Raw genomic sequence first — 16120 nt, 5'->3', positions numbered from 1 at the left:
GTTTCGAAAAACAGACGCACTGAAAAGTGGTCGAAACGATGCCAGCAATCATGCACTGCTTCACTGCTTCTTTCATTCAAAATGCAAGCATAATTTTGATAGCGAAAACCATGTTTAAAGGAATAAAACATGAAGCCAGTCATTTTGATCATACAATCAAAATTTTATTAAGTTCAGTTTGTGTGTGTCACATATTTTAATGACAGTGGTGTAAAACTCAGCCAAACAGTATCCAATTACATTTGTAAAAATTCAGCATGGGTATTAAAACACATCAATAAACAGGAGAAAACATGTAAAATGAATGGCGGACATATAACTTCCTCAAAAGAGACATTTCATTTGATTAGAAAAAACAAACAAGTGGTAAAAATTTGGCCTCTCTTATTTTGCATTAGAAAATACATGCTACAAACCACAAATGCAAAGATACAGCAGCCAGCACTGTGAAAACCCACTGTCACTTAAAGTTGGAGGACATGAACTGAAAATCTGAAACTGTCATTGCTTTCATCCTAAACATGTACAAAGATTCAGAAGTTAGATTTACTGCCATTACCAATGGGAGAGCTAACACAACGCACAAGTTAAACAACTTGCAATAGTGTTGTCTACACTCCTGGAACATTAGTTTGTGTATTACATTCTGCGTTGCAGATCTTTGCTTTACAATGTTTCATGATTGCTGCTTAAGAAAACAAAGATATAAACAAACATACCACTGCATTAAAACTGTACTGTTAAACCACAACTGAACATGAGGACCAAGTTTTGGACCTCAAAAGGCATCAATGAAAAATTTTCACATATAGAAACGGTAAAGCACAGCGAACTGCAGCTGCTTTTATACATCCAGACAATGACCTGACCACAGATTCCTGTTAGTGAAGAATTATGTCACAGATAAGCCAAGTGTAATGTGAGAGCTTGTAATGGAGCAATGTTAGAACAGTATACTTTCTATTGTTACATAAGAACTGGGAGATTTTAGAAAACTTAGGTATTCATACCAACCTGTATTTTATACTTACATGTGTTATCTGATGATAAGACTTCTGCACATACACTCAGGTCCATAAGTATTTGGACAATGACACACTTTATTTGTGTTTGTTTTTTTGTAATTTAGCCTTTGTGGACCACCACACAACGATGGATTTTAAATCAAAAATAAACCAAAATAAACAGCTGCCAAATCAATAATCTGTTACAAGAAGGGACACAGGGGGCAGCTGAGCAACACCAGAAAGTGTAGGAAACTACAGGAGAAACTAAAGTGGATGATCGCAGAATTCTTTTCAGAATCAGAATCAGAATCAGAAACAGAATACTTTATTAATCCTGAAGGAAATTAGGGTAACAGCAGGCAGCACGCTAATGGCACATGCGCACTAACAAAGGAACCTTCTGACCAACTTTACACAAACATCACATTGGGGAGACATGTCAGAAAGGTAGGCTGATAGGAAAAAAACAACGAAAATACATAACATGAGGTAAGAGGAGGAGAAAAAAAACTCCACTCAGACTGAGCTCCTAGTGGGAGAACAGTTTGATAACAGAAAAAACACCTCAGCACAAAAAGCACATGAATATCAGTACACCATAGAAACACAAGACAAGCAACAGGGGCGGGTAAAGGGTAAGAGAGAGCCGGTGTAGACAGCGCATCCGGTCCTGCAGCATGTCTGCGCTGGTCCAGTCGACTGCCATCTTCCCCGGTAGGACACAAGCATCGAAGGCGTTTGGAAAGGGAGGGGGGATCAGTGCGTGCATATCAGTGTATGTGTGTGTGTGTCCAGAGTTCAGCTGAGACAGTGTCCTTCGCCCCGCCAGGCTAAGTAAACAGTCTTCCAGCCAACCCAGGCCAACCCAGGTGGCCTTGCATGGAATGGGGGGGACGGTCTAAACACAGTCGTTATCAGAGTGTTCTTGACTTTCTTGGTTAAGAAAGTCAAGAACACTCTTTAGGAGGTAGTTAGTTGCCTTCATGAATGGAAATCGAGTCATTTTAAAAGAGGATTCAATCTCCTGGTTAAACTCAACAAGAGACAGGCCAGATTAGACTTTGCCAGAAATATATCTAAAAGAACCTGCATGGATGAAGCTAATAATAATGGGAAAAGGATAGTGAAGCAGGAAAAAAACAACTCATGATCCAAAGCATAACACATCATCTGTCAAACACGGTGGAGTCAGTGTTATGGCATGAGTATGTATGGCTGCCAGTGGAACCAGTTTACTAGTGTTTACTGATGACGATTCAGCTGCTGATATAAGTAGCAGGATGAACTGTGAAGCATGCAGGGCTGTACTCTATGTTCCAATTCAACCCGGTTGTACAATGGACACTTCACAGTGCAAACTGGATAATGACCAAACACATTCTGCAAAAGCAACTTTCTCAAGGCAAAGAAAGGCTATGTTCTTTAATGGCCATATCAGTTACATCAAGCCAACAGAGGATAGTTTACACTTTCAGAAGAAAAAACTGAACTAATTTCTGGATGTCAGACCATCACTGACTGTAAAAGATTTTTGCCCAGTTATTAAAAGCAACCCTTGTTAATTTCTCCAGGTTTTTTTTTGTCCCTGATAATTAAATTCAGACCTCTGTATAAACACTTTGAATTAAAGTCTGCACTTCCCTTGATTCACATCTTGATCATTTGATTTAAAATCTCTTGGTACAGAATGGAGGCAAAAGCACTAAAAAATGTGTCATTGTCCAACAAAGACTCATGAACCTAACTGATGAACTTTTGATACAACAAACAAACATCAACAACAAAAATCCATCCATCATTGATCATTGCAGACCTTTCTGGCACCCACACATTGGCTTTTGTACATATTCCTGCTGTCAAAAATGTGGCTCAGTCACAGGTTGTAGACGTAAGTACAACCCAATATGAAAAGAAACAGAGACTATGCCCCCCCAACCTCTTTAAGACAATGATGTATTCTGTATCTCCAACATAAGCCCTAATTCCTGATAGTCAAGTAATAATTGGCACTTGAATCTGAACCTTATTGCAAAATACAGAACATGTCAGTTATGGCTGTGTTCTCCCTGCAGCTGAAGAAGTAAGTCAGAAGTTTGTGAATTTTAGGTATGAGGTATTTATCTTTACCTTCCCTAAAAGAAAGTTCTGCCAGTGAACTGACACAGACTGACTGCTGGCTATCAAGGATGCATGTCTTGGAAGCAGCGTGATCTGATGATGGAGATTTGCAAATTCCTACAAATCTCCATCATTCTCTTCCCTTACATCAATGCCATTGGACAGAAAGGCTTCCTTTTCTGGTGATGCTGACTTGTGGTTAAGCCCTAAGCCCATCATCTCTGTGTCCGGAGTCGAATGAGCTGCAGCTAACAGGGTGCTGTGACGGAAACCATAGCCGAAGTAGATCGCGAAACCTGGAAAGGCAAAAAGAACTTAACTTTACTTGCAGGATATAATTAGTTTAAAAGCTATTTTGTTGGCAGTTTGTAGCTTTTCAATGCAAATACACCTGCTGAACTTTTCAGTCTAAAAACATGTACCTTTTTAATAACGTCGACATTTTCGCAACCAACTGACAAAGTATGTTTACTCATGTTTTGCAAATGTTTCAGATCGGTCTGCGAACACATTGCAATGTCAAGTCATAGCAGCTAGCCCATTTCAAGCAGCTAAAGCAAGTAAAATAGTCAGCTGGGTGTGTGAGACTTTTCAGCGTCATCCTAGGTAAGTGTAGCGAGCAGAATTCTTGCAGTTAAAAAAAGAACGATGGAGTGTAACTACCTATGGCCATCCAGATTGAGAATTTAACCCAAGTGCGTTCTTCAAGCTGCATCATCAGGTAGATATTGACAAACATGCTGATCACTGGAATGAAGGGCAGCATGGGCACCTGGGAGACAAATACCACAAAAGGAGAAAGCGTAACAGTATCCATTAAAACTTAGCAAGCGTGAACTCTCAGGGGGGCAGAGGTAGTGCTGAAAGGGCTTAAATCAAACCTTGAAGGAGAGTTTAGTGTGGTTCTGGGGCTGTCTCCAGATGATGAAGACCAAGAAAAGACACATCATGAAGATGACGCTGAGGGCTACCAAGTTCCACGAAGCAAGATCTCCATAAGATGCCAGAACACTGAATGCCAGCATCAGCATTCCTTTGAAATGAAAGAAATGTTATTATCTTATGTGTAATACTTCACAAGTGCAATGTGATTTTTAACAGTGAAGATGCTGGAAATAAATCCATCACCTACATTCAAGGCGAGCACACTTGTTGGGTTGTTTACCAAAGATCTAACGCCTTCATTTTATTGAGTAAGCAAATAAATGTTATTTCTACAGCACATTTAAAACTAAAGTGCTTTACAAGGTCTTTATACTTGATTTTCTTACATTATTTGTATGATTTTATTGCCATTTTAAGGCAGTCCTGGTTTAATAACATACCGAGGAGAAAGACACAGACGTTGACAGTGAAGCCTGACAGTTTGGATGGTGTGGAGTTGTCTGGGAACAGCAAGGTTTTGAAGCTGAGCCTCTCTTCCATACCGGGCAGGATGTTGCCCTCATTCAACTCCATCTCCTCGTGGCTACTGACAATCTGGTAACCCATGCTGGGCCGGTACCTGAAACAACAAGAACAAACACCCATAATGAAGTGTTCAGACATAGCAGTTGTACTCTGTGTTCCTGCCACTTAAAATAGTTGCTAGCACCGGTGATAAAGCTGGTAATGCACACTGCAACATTAGCACACAATGAACCTGCTTATAAGCAATGTCAATGCTGCGTATGTTTGAAATAGCTTCCAATAGTTTTATTGGCTAGCATAAACAACTATAAACATGTTCAGACCGTGTCCAAGGTAAATTCTTCAAGCTGATATATTCTCACCAACCTGAGCACCAGGATACAGGCAGCCACTAATGTGTAGGCTAGCAGCGTCCCTATCGACATCAGGTCCACCAGGTCCTTCAGCTCGAACATTAACACCATGACAACTTCACAGTACAAGGAGACAAAAAATAAAAATTTAAAGTGAGAATGCTTGTTTGATCCCATCAATTATTTTCCATACTTGTCTTAGAAGAATAAATTAAGATGTGTCTAACATTCAGCATGCTTATACAGTTACTGTGAGCATAGAAGTATGCTGATCATAAGCTCAAATGATGCCATTGAGTACAGCCTCATAAAGATGCTAGCTTGAATGTACACATTCTTTTCACAATAGTGATTCCCAAAGTGTGGGTCATGACCCTCTGGTGTTCCAATGGTTTACCACACACAAAAGAAATCTTTGCTACAAAAAATGTATAATATATAATTATATGAGTTCAAAATTTACTTGAAATTTCACAACTACAATCTTCTTAGGGTGCTGTATTAGGGTATAGGGCAAAAATAGCATTATGGAGAGAAACCAGCAACCACCTGGCGGCAAAGTCATTCCATTTCATTTATATGACACTCTTATTTTTCCGTTCTATTTTTTAAATGGGACAAAATCTCATATCACGTCACTGGTGGGGAAAGATAAAAAATGAAGCAGTGGCTAAGAAAGGAAAGAAGTTAATAGTAAATCAATCTCAACAAAACAAAGAAAAAAGAAAAGATCATTAAAAACCTGTTGATTAAAGTTTTGATTAAAGGTTTGCATGTTTTCAGTTTTAAAAAGGGCCCCAGTTGGGAATGGATAAAGTATAGGCTGGAGGTGGCAAAAATTCCCATAGGTTGGAAAATCAGATATCGATAAAAGAGCTGCCTCTATTAAAAAAAAAGTTATAAAAAGTTTTGAAACTTAATCTTTCAAAAACCAAAAAGTCTCTGCTTTGTTCTTTTTCTCTTCAATTCAAACCTGACCTTCTATCACTGCCTCTCTCAAGTCCCTCTACTCAAATACAGGAATTTGCGTTTTTATTTAACGCCCCCCTTTATCTTACCAGCTATAGCCCCGGCAGCAACAGTAGATGTTACGGGAGATTTTCTCTCGCTGATGTTGGCCAAGAAGGAGAAGAGCAGACCATCCTGCGCCATGGCAAGGATGATACGAGGTAGGGGGAACATGGAACCCAACAGACTGGGGTAAAGGTGGGGGGAGGGCATCATATTGTGATGGCAGCGGTTTGGTGTAACGTGAGGGACAAGGGGGAAAGAAGAATTAGGAAAGGTCAGTGAGTACCAAGGGAAGATTCAGAGAAAGTAGACGGATGTGGGTGGAAAGATCTGGGGGTTAAAGAACATGCTGCAGCGTGCCAGACTGGCAACACTGTTGAAGAACAACATGCTGGGACAAGGATACGCTGATGTCAGCATGTAAAATTTGGCCCCCTGTATGACTGCATGTTTTGCACATGCTGTTACTGTCAGTTTTAGTCCACGTACCATGCGGTTTAGTTTGGATTAGTGCTGGTGCACATCTCCTTCTCAAGATGCAAGTTAGAAAATATGTCTCAAGTTTCCCAATAGAAAAAACAATGGAAGACTTATAGTATAGACACAATAACCTTGACTCCCTCAGCCAACTAAACAGAGACCTGGCTATGTAAAACACTTAATAATTAGTTTTTAATGCTAACGCATGTTAGTATCTCACCTGCCAGAGAGGAAGCGACAAAAGTTGCATTTAGTGGGGTTTTGGTGCAGGAGTTGACCCTGGCCAAGGACTTTGATAACAGCCCATCATCAGCCATAGCCATGATCACACGAGGAACAGGGTACAGACAACCCAGCAAGCTAACATGGGGGGAAGGGCGTACCAAAATATAAAGTATCCACACGAGCAACCATGTGAAACATGCATAAGCAAAGACAACAGCACACATATGCAAGGAGCATTACATTCAACATAGATACAGCAGAGTAAGACAAAAAAAAAAAAACAGAACACAAGATACTTAAATATGTTGTGCATACATTTTAAGTTAGGAACACACGTGCAACACTTTGTGATGTAACTTCGTAATATGTAAATAACAATTTAATGCAATGTTTTGCAGATCTTATGCACCCATATTTTATTCACAATAAAACGTGAAAAAAATCAATGTTTAAACTGAGAAAATGTACCATTAAAACAAAGATACTAGCTCATTTTTATATTTAATATTAGTTGAATTTAATATGTCTTAGTAAAGATGGGACAAGGGCCATGTTGTTTGCCACTGTGTGGCATCCTCTCTTCTTTTAACAACAGTCTCGAAACATTCGAGAACTGAGGAGATCAGCTGCTGAACCTTTGAAAGAGGAATGTTATCTCACTCTTATCTGATTTGAGCTGTTCAACAGCCCTGGGTCTTGTTTATCGTATTTTTCACTACACGTTTATTTTCAATTCATTTTATTTTTATAGCACCAATTCATAAAAACAGTGCCTCAAGACTCTTTATACTGAAAGATATGGACCTTACAATACTACCAAGTGCTTGCTCAAATACCTTTCAGCAAGCACTTGGTGACACTGGGAAGGAAAAGCTCCCTTTTAACAGTAAGAAACCCTCTGGCAGAACCAGGCTCAGGGAGCGACAGCCATCCACCACGACCTTTTTGTGATGATAGGAGAAAAAATATTTCATGTAAATCTTTTCAGCTGGTGAAAGGTCTGGACTTTGAGCACCCTCTGCTACTATGAAACCATGCAGTTCTAAGTGTTTCAAGAAGTGGTTTAACACAGTCTTGCTGAGATATGCAGCATATGTCACTATAAAACCCCAATGTACTAATGCACTAACGCATCCCCTTAAAATCAGAGATGCATACTTTAGGACACAGCGATGACAACATGCATAGTCTCTCTCCTCACTAGTCCAGAGGACACGGTGTTCAAGTTTACCTAAGGTAATTTCAAATTGCATTTCACTGGACCACAGCTTTGGCCCAGAGAAGACAGCATTTCTAGATCATGTTCAAAAATAGTTTCTTCTCTGCATGATAGAGCTTTAACCTTTGTGAATCATGCCTGGTTTTAATGCGGTGTTGCCTGAGGGGCCGAAGCACACGAGCTTCCAATATTGATTTCTGGCTATTGCCTTTCGTGCAGCAATTAACCATTTAAGATAATATCAAAATGTTCTTTTTCAGCCGTTTGTTGCACCCATGCCCAGTCTGGTGCCGTCAAATTCAAAATTATCATTGTATCGTAATTTTTATCATGAAATAGTAAAATACTCAGTTTAAACATTTGATATGTTTTCTATGTTCTATCATGAATAAAATATTGGTTGATTGTTGCTATTATTAATTGCAAAAAATTAAAGTGATTAGAAACTAATTGTTAGTAAAAAAAAATGTCACCTGCCTTAGCCTTTCTGAGTCCCTGTTACATAATCGCCTTCACACAGTGATGGTGCAGCTATATTCTCAGCAGCATGTTTTATTTTTAGTTAAGGCATCAAATGCTTTCCGAAGTTAAATATACACTCTCGCTCAGAAACACAAACATAAATATATATGTGTGTGTGTGTAGTTATCTGAGACAGAACCGTGTACACAACTGCGCATTTAAAATGAATGATAGTCTTTGGTTACGCTCCAGAAAGCAGATGTAGTGAAGATCCTGAGTTTGCTAATCCTGAAATAGGGGAAATTCTGGATTTTCTGTTCCAAAAAACAGGAGCTTAAACTCTGAGTTAGTTACTGACTCCTGCCCTCCTGCTGCAGCTGTAGCAGCTGAGTGACAGTGTTTCATTTCCCCATTCAAACATCTATATTTTGATAGGATTCCAGTTTGATTTTTTTAAAGGAAAATTGCAGTTGGCTAATGATGACTGAGTGGACAATGCTGAATAAATGTCATAGTCCACAAGGAACAAATTTATATTCCTCAGCCTAATAGAATATCTACTGGTATTCACAGTTGCTTATCTTAGTGGTAATCAGTTCAAAGTTTACTCAGAACAAGATCTAGTACATGTTCATTGTGCTTCTAAGTTCAAATCTCTTACCTTGTAGACAGAGCGCAAAGAGAGCCTACAGCTACGGCATATTTCGCGCCCCCCCAGCCCACATAATTAAAAGCTGTAGGCAGAGGGCTGTTGCTGTCCAGCAGGTAGTATGGCATCATGAGGGTGAGAGCAGCAGAAACGCTGAAGTAGATCACAAAGCAGATGAGCAATGAGGATACGATACCAAAAGGAATGGCTCGCTGGGGGTTCTTCACCTCTTCACCTAGGACATATATAATATATAGACACAGTTAAGAGCCAAGATATGCAAATCTGCTTCTGTATGACTTCAACGGGTGCAGAAATATCTTCAGGTAATGTGCCATTTTTTGCTTATATTTATATTTGAAAAACATCATCAGAAGACAGAAATTCTTACTTTCAGCGTTTGAACATGAGGCAGAAAAGTGAATATGTGAAAATTCAGTGGAACGAAAACACAGAACACAGTACAAACTCTAGTGTTGGATGGATGATGGATGGATATTCAGATTTTGGAGGAGTTTTATGCTTTCATCTGAGAATTGTCCATTTGAATGCAGGGTGCAGGCACTGTATTCAGAAAGGTAACATAATTTACAGAAGTGCTGCAGTTGCATCGAGAAGTGCATGCAAAGTTTTGTGGAAATTAACTGAATGCTAAGTGGTTGACTGAACCTGTAAATAGCAGTGAAATTACTTTACCTTCTTAGTTATTTCCTAAATCGCCCCATCGTCTGCTATACAGCTATGTCTTTGTTACTAGCCACTCCCAGTTCATTGCAAGGTTTGAAGATATTAGCTTATTTTTTCGGGGGAGCCACCATGCTGAGGGGCCTAACTGCTCAGCTGCAGGTGATTATGTAGGAAGGCCTTGCTGTGTAATAAAACCACATTACGGTGATGGAGCGAGTGCATAAGACGCACAGTTACGTGTCAAAGCAGGCCCAAAGTACTGTAAAATAAAAGAGCTCTGAAACGTGACGGAGACAACTGATGTGTGGATGATATGTGTGTGTGTGTTTGTGTGTGTCTGTGTGTGTGTGTCAAGGGGAAATGGAGTATGGCTTCATGCCAACTTAACTCTTACTGCCATACACACACACGCACACATGCAAAAAGATCGTTGTGAGTTTGTGTTATGTCTGACAATCGTAATTTAAGGCTAACTGGTCAGCTTGCCAGCCAGTTAAAATTCAGGAAACCTATGGGTGGGAAAAACCTTGTAACATGTATAAAGAAACAAGGCTGTTCACAAACTCTGCAAAACTCAGGGAAAAACCTCTGGAATGCCCTCTTCCAAAACCCTGTTTGTTCCCCCCTAACCTGAGTAGCAGTCTTTTGGCCTTCAGCCAATAGCAGAAATGAGTCAAACGCAGTAAAGTGCATCTTTAATTTCTCTCTTGCCCCCCTGTTATGTAATACTTCTGGATGTTTAGGAAAGCTCGGGGCTGAAACGGTTCCAAAAAGATTGAGTTACATTCCCCCCTCTCTCCCTGAAAATGGAAACACACCCATGAGGCCGTCAAAGGGAGATGTATGTGAAACTGCGAGACGTGAAGCAGAGGGAGTCAAAAACAGAAGGTCGACAGAGTTTTCAGGTCAGATCAGCACTAACCTGTGGTAGCAATGCAGTCGAATCCTACAAACCCATAGAAACAGGTAGCGGCTCCTGACAGGACACCGGTGAATCCAAATGGCATGAAGCCGCCGATTCCTAAACTCTCTGCGCTTGGCAGGACGTCTGTCACACTAAACCAGAGGAATATAAATAATATGAAATATAGTTCTAAAAGAATGTCATCCAGATAAAAACAAAATAGAGTAACAGAGACAGTTAAAGGGAAAGATTCAGCATTGAATATGTCCTTACTTGGTGCTGTTTGTTGTATAACTTGCATGTAGGATCTCTTCAGGGTCTAGCTGCCAGTTTTTAATATTGCCTTTGACGAATCCAGAGATCACCATGAACACCAAGACTAGGACATTGATACAAGTGAAGACCTTGTTCACCATTGCTGATTCTTTGACCCCAAATGCCAGCAGACCTTAGAATTGCAACGGACAAAGAAATGGAAAATGAAAAATGTCTTGGGAAAATGTGTTAAGTGTAATATTAAATGCTTTCTATGTCTTCTTACTTGTAAGAATGATTATGATGAAAGCACCAAATATGTCAGGATACTCTGCCAGTGCTCCTGGTACATTCAGGGCCATGTACTGTCTGCAGAACTGCCCTATGGGGTTCCCTATCAACTCATCAAAGGTGGCGCTCCATGCACGAGCCACGCTGGAGGCACCTGAGACGAAGAAAAAAACATTCTTGAAGACAAATTTCTTCCTACACATGACCTTAAACTAGGCAAAACAGAAACAATAAAGCAGTGCTGCTTTATGCTTACCAATGACGTAGGAAAGAATGAGATTCCATCCAGTGATGAAGGCCCACAGCTCCCCAACAGTCACATAGGAGTACAGATAAGCCGAGCCTGTTTTGGGAACACGGGCTCCAAACTCAGCGTAGCAAAGCCCGGCTAACACTGAGGCTATAGCTGCTATCAGGAATGACAGCACAATAGCAGGACCTGTGGAAGGTGGTGGGAATCATATGATTAAAAACTTTCAGGTTTTTCCTCAATACACATGTTTTCACTATCAAAAGTAATGTCACTTGCCTGAATTCTCTCTTGCAACAGCACCAGCGAGCACATAAACACCAGCACCCAATGTACTGCCCACACCGAGGGCTACCAGGTCAAAGGTGTTGAGACATCGGCACAGACGGGAGTCCTCGGAGTTAGAGTTTACCACCTTCACCCTCATCAGCTGCTTCCTGAAAGTGGAAGCAGCGTGCAGAAGGCTCTTTATAGCCATGGATCACACTCTGGTCTCAGCAAAAGTCAGGGTTTAGGGGTTCAGAGGTCACAACCTAAAGATGAAAGACAGTAAGTTTAAAAAACACGCTTAGTTTTTCATCTCCCCTGTTTCAACAAAGGACTCCGAATCATCTCTGACAATAGCTAAGGAAGCTCATTATAGTGCGTTACTCATTGCAGAAAATAAACTAAAAGTATCTGCCAGGATTGTTACTGTTTAGCCCATGTTTGGATCATACAGTTAATTCATTTGCACAAGATAAACACAAGTAACAGAGAGTAGCAGTCTGACAAGTATCCAGACACCTTGTCAGATTACGGTGACCTATGGATATGAACACGAGAGGTCATGCGGACAGTGCAACAGTTTTGCCACAGCTCACGGAAACTTCCACCCAAGGACAAGCTGATGTGAGAACACTGTCGTCGCACTTACCTCTGAGAATAATCAGGCTCACATTCAATTTTCCAGCCTAGCACATCACACGTTAATTATGAATTACACTGTATAAAAATGTCTAATAAATGAGCTTGTATCCAAACCAAGCAAAATTACACACATATATCTAAAGCCGACTTAGATGACGCTGTAAAATATAGCATATGTAAATACAAATATAATATCACATGCAACCAGCCACATTTTAGGGAATAAATGAAAATAACTGCTCAGGACAAAAACCACTGTACAGATATTTTCATGTCACTGAACTAAAAAACAAAACAAACAAACATAGAATCTTTGAAAAAAGGCAAGAAAATACAATAACTCATATTTACATTAAACAAATGGGGAAAATTTAGTAATGTGCTGGCACAATGAAATGATTCTATTCCTTGTTGCATCAAGCTGTCCACCATTATCAAACTGAAACTGCTACAGAAGTCACACCTGCAGCAGTGTTGTAGAGGTCACTATAGTTTGCATGTTGTCAGTGATTATAAATGATGATACACGTTCAACGGTAAGCTCGATGGCCATTCATTAGATTTTCACAGGTGACTGCCTCTTCTATTTTCCACTATTAAGGGCCTAGATAATGAACATATGCCTTTTGATTAGATGCACACCAATTGGTCCTTTATTAGTTAAATGAGAAAATCAAATGTTAATACTTTCCTGGTAGATTCTGACATTTACAGACCAAACAGTTGATAGAGAATATAATCAAAAGTGAAGATAAGTGTTAGTTCCAGCCTTCAATTACAGAATTGATATATGTCTGATTCATATACTGCATGACATAAAAAACTAGCATTTTTTCAAAGTAAAATGTGACTTCAGGTTGCCATTTCTCCTTAATGCATGCCATGTATTAACCCTATATTATTTCACTCATTCAGCAAATGAAAGTGAATGGTTAACTTGTATAGACATGCAGAAAAGTAACAATACGCAAGTAAAAGTTGAGAAATGATATGCTTTATTCATCTTAAGAACAACCATTGTACAAATAATCTATTAAAATCTGGACTAAACCAGAAGCACTAATACTGCATACTGCTTTGATTATCACAGCATTACACATGCTGCATCTGTCTATGATCTCGGAAGCTCATAAATACAAATTTGTAATAAAAATCCAATTTAGTGTAAAGATTTTAAAAAATGTTCTGGCGCAGTCATAAAGTCCTTGCAGAAAAAAAAATAAACAAACCAATGAAAGTGACCTATATATATCACACAACCCCTGACTGACTTGAGTATACGGGTCAGTCTGGGGTCACAACTTTCTCTCGAAAAATCTACATTTTGTCAGATTTTGTTCAAATTGAATGAAATCTGATCATTCAAAACAAACTAAAATACGCCTTCTGAACCTTATGTCAAAGTAACCTGTTCGTTGTGAAGGCAGAAAAAGACAGAACAGAGTACTTACTCAAACACACCTACAGGTACACTTCAGCGCTCGACCTAACAACTCCGGATGAAATGATAAGTGACGACAGAAGGATTAAACTGTGCATTTGTTAACTTTTCTTTAAGCTGCTGTGAAGACTGTGGGGCTTTGGACAGTAGGCGATCTGAAATAGAATCTAGAAGAATCACATGGCTTGGCTATTCCAAGCAGTGGGCACACATGCACACATGTGCAGACTTAATTCCTGCAGACTTCGGATGACTTAATAAATGCATTTCTACCAGAAGAACTCTTGTACATAGACTAATATAACAGCAGCATTGTACTTGCATATTACATTTACAACAGTATGCAATATAAAGCATGGTCCCTTGTAAGACACATTAAAAAGTATTTGGCAGGGTACTTTGGATAATATGTTAAAGAAGTGGAAGGGAGGAACTGAACAGAAAAGGGGTGTAAGCCCTTTCAACCAATGAAGTTAGACCATAAATATGACACTTCTGGACATTTGGAAAATGGCTGGCTTGAAGAAGACTTAATAGTCATTCCATAAATAGCCTTAGTTGTTATTGTAGAGTCTTTACCTTACAATATAAAGTTCCTTGAGGTGACTGAGTTTGGAAAGAAACGCGTCTGGACTTCTTTACGTTTTTTTAAGCTGTTTCACTTCTCATCCAAGGAGCTTTTGCGCTCTAAGAGCAATTGGTGGAGAGTCCCAGATTTTTAGCCCCTATTGGGAGTGTCCCTAAGAGGGTCCTGGACACTTAAAAATCTGTCAAATTTGATATCTGGGGTGTGGGGTTAAAATTACTTAACTGAAGCTTTAAAAGAGCTTAATGTGATTGGTAGGCCTGAAAATTGCCTTTAATGAAATAATACATAAATGAATACATAAAAAATAAAGTATTCAGGAACACCACAAACAAAATGGGCAAGTGGGGTGTGTTAACCTTAATAGACAGAGCATGAGAAAACAGTGCGCAAAAGTATCCAAGGCAGTAATCAAATATAAAAGCACAAACACTGAGCAGTCACCTCTGTCGATCATTGAAAACAATCAAAACGGCCCCTGGGAATGCTAATTGAGCTTTCTCAGTAGCAGATGAATGATTCTATGTCCAAAAACAGCTGGAAAAATACCAGAAGTGAAGAACTGTTTATAAGTAAAAGAGTCAACTGGTATGTGTTTAACCCCCCCCCCAAAACCTTGCTGACATGATGTCTATGAATAATTAATGGTTTGAAACTGGCAGTGTTTTTAGTTGGCAGTGAGTGAGGATTACTGTGTTTTCAGATAACCTCTGATTACAATCCAATTCCAAAAACATTAAGTGATCAAGATAAGAGGGATAGTGTTTTTAGGCTGAAAATTGCCCAATAAAGGGTTAAGTAATCTAGATAATTAGTCATGCAGGGAGGAGAGTGAGTTTTACGCGTTCTGCATTTCAGTTCAGCTACATGACAATGATTATTGAAAGAGGTTGGGAGTTCACTGGAATTCGGCAGGGCTGTTGTAAGAGGAAAAGACTTACTGACAAGAGCATCACTGAATTTATTTGCAGTAAAGTCAGTGGTAGAGACAAAGATGGGCTGAAGTTTAATAAAAAGCTTTGTGGTCTGATGGAAATTTATCCTCTACATCTAAGTTCTCTAGACTTTGATCAGGTCAGGAATGTAACCTTGTGAATGAGTGGATGCTTTAACAGACTATAGTTATGATTCAACTTTTTCTAGTTATACATACATGCTGTATGTAGGACAACACGTGTGAATGTTTAAACAGCTAGAATGAGTACCCTGACACCCATTGACAGAGAAACAGAGAAAAGTGCAGAAAATTATGTGCTGTGTTTTTTGCTTTGTTTCGGCAAATCTATATATTAAAAAGCACGACAAGCTAAAGAGTTCAAATGCAGAGAAACTGCCAAGAGAAACAAAGGACACTTAACACACTTTTTTATAAAAATCACCACCTCTCTCACAACTTTGAGGAAGACTGGTGGCTGAATTTAGTCATACTGGCTTTACCATAAAGAAGTCCAAGTAAACTGAGATAATTAAATCACAAGTCACCTTTAAACAAAGTAACAAAAAAACAGACAGAAAAAAACTGTATCAGTAACACACTTTGTCAGGTCAATAATAATAATAATAATAATAATAATAATAATAATGATGATGATGATGATGATGATAATAATAATACAGGATTTAACTAAATAGGTTTATTTTTGACAATGACAGCTTCTATTCATCTGTACAGTACAGTGAATGACTGAGCACAGGTGCTAAATTCATTCAGTCCAGTGTGGAGGGCATTAGCATGGAAGAGGATGGATTATTGATTTAGTCATCTGTTTTCCTGTTTTCTTCATTTCATTGGAGGAAGAAATGTAAGTGTAGATATGGGACCAGACATATCTATTAAATATTTAAATCTATTTAATAGATTTA

General features: G+C 39.2%; 1 protein-coding gene across 5 annotated transcripts in view; it reads right to left on the bottom strand.

The window, feature by feature from the left end:
• Nucleotides 1–2414: 2414 nt before the first annotated feature.
• Nucleotides 2415–16120, bottom strand: part of slc7a1a (solute carrier family 7 member 1a) — a 33815-nt gene continuing 20109 nt past the window's right edge. For 3 of the 5 annotated variants that reach the window (XM_040033153.1, XM_040033154.1, XM_040033155.1), the window contains 12 exons: nt 11601–11854; nt 11328–11510; nt 11067–11225; nt 10799–10973; nt 10544–10677; nt 8947–9169; nt 6600–6739; nt 4902–5004; nt 4451–4629; nt 4007–4158; nt 3789–3897; nt 2415–3421 (listed from right to left, as the gene is read on the bottom strand). In XM_040033153.1, coding sequence (XP_039889087.1) covers nt 3243–3421; nt 3789–3897; nt 4007–4158; nt 4451–4629; nt 4902–5004; nt 6600–6739; nt 8947–9169; nt 10544–10677; nt 10799–10973; nt 11067–11225; nt 11328–11510; nt 11601–11799 — 1935 coding nt within the window. In that variant the 5' untranslated portion in view covers nt 11800–11854 and the 3' untranslated portion in view covers nt 2415–3242. Of the gene's footprint in view, nt 3422–3788; nt 3898–4006; nt 4159–4450; nt 4630–4901; nt 5005–5946; nt 6084–6599; nt 6740–8946; nt 9170–10543; nt 10678–10798; nt 10974–11066; nt 11226–11327; nt 11511–11600; nt 11855–13681; nt 15711–16120 lie in introns of those variants that run through there. The other 2 variants (XM_040033156.1, XM_040033157.1) reach the window with 2 other exon arrangements.

The sequence above is a fragment of the Simochromis diagramma genome, unplaced genomic scaffold (assembly GCF_900408965.1).
Source record: "Simochromis diagramma unplaced genomic scaffold, fSimDia1.1 OVJJ01000216.1, whole genome shotgun sequence".
NCBI classification, from domain to species: domain Eukaryota; kingdom Metazoa; phylum Chordata; class Actinopteri; order Cichliformes; family Cichlidae; genus Simochromis; species Simochromis diagramma.
This window is presented reverse-complemented; position numbering and strand designations above follow the sequence as displayed.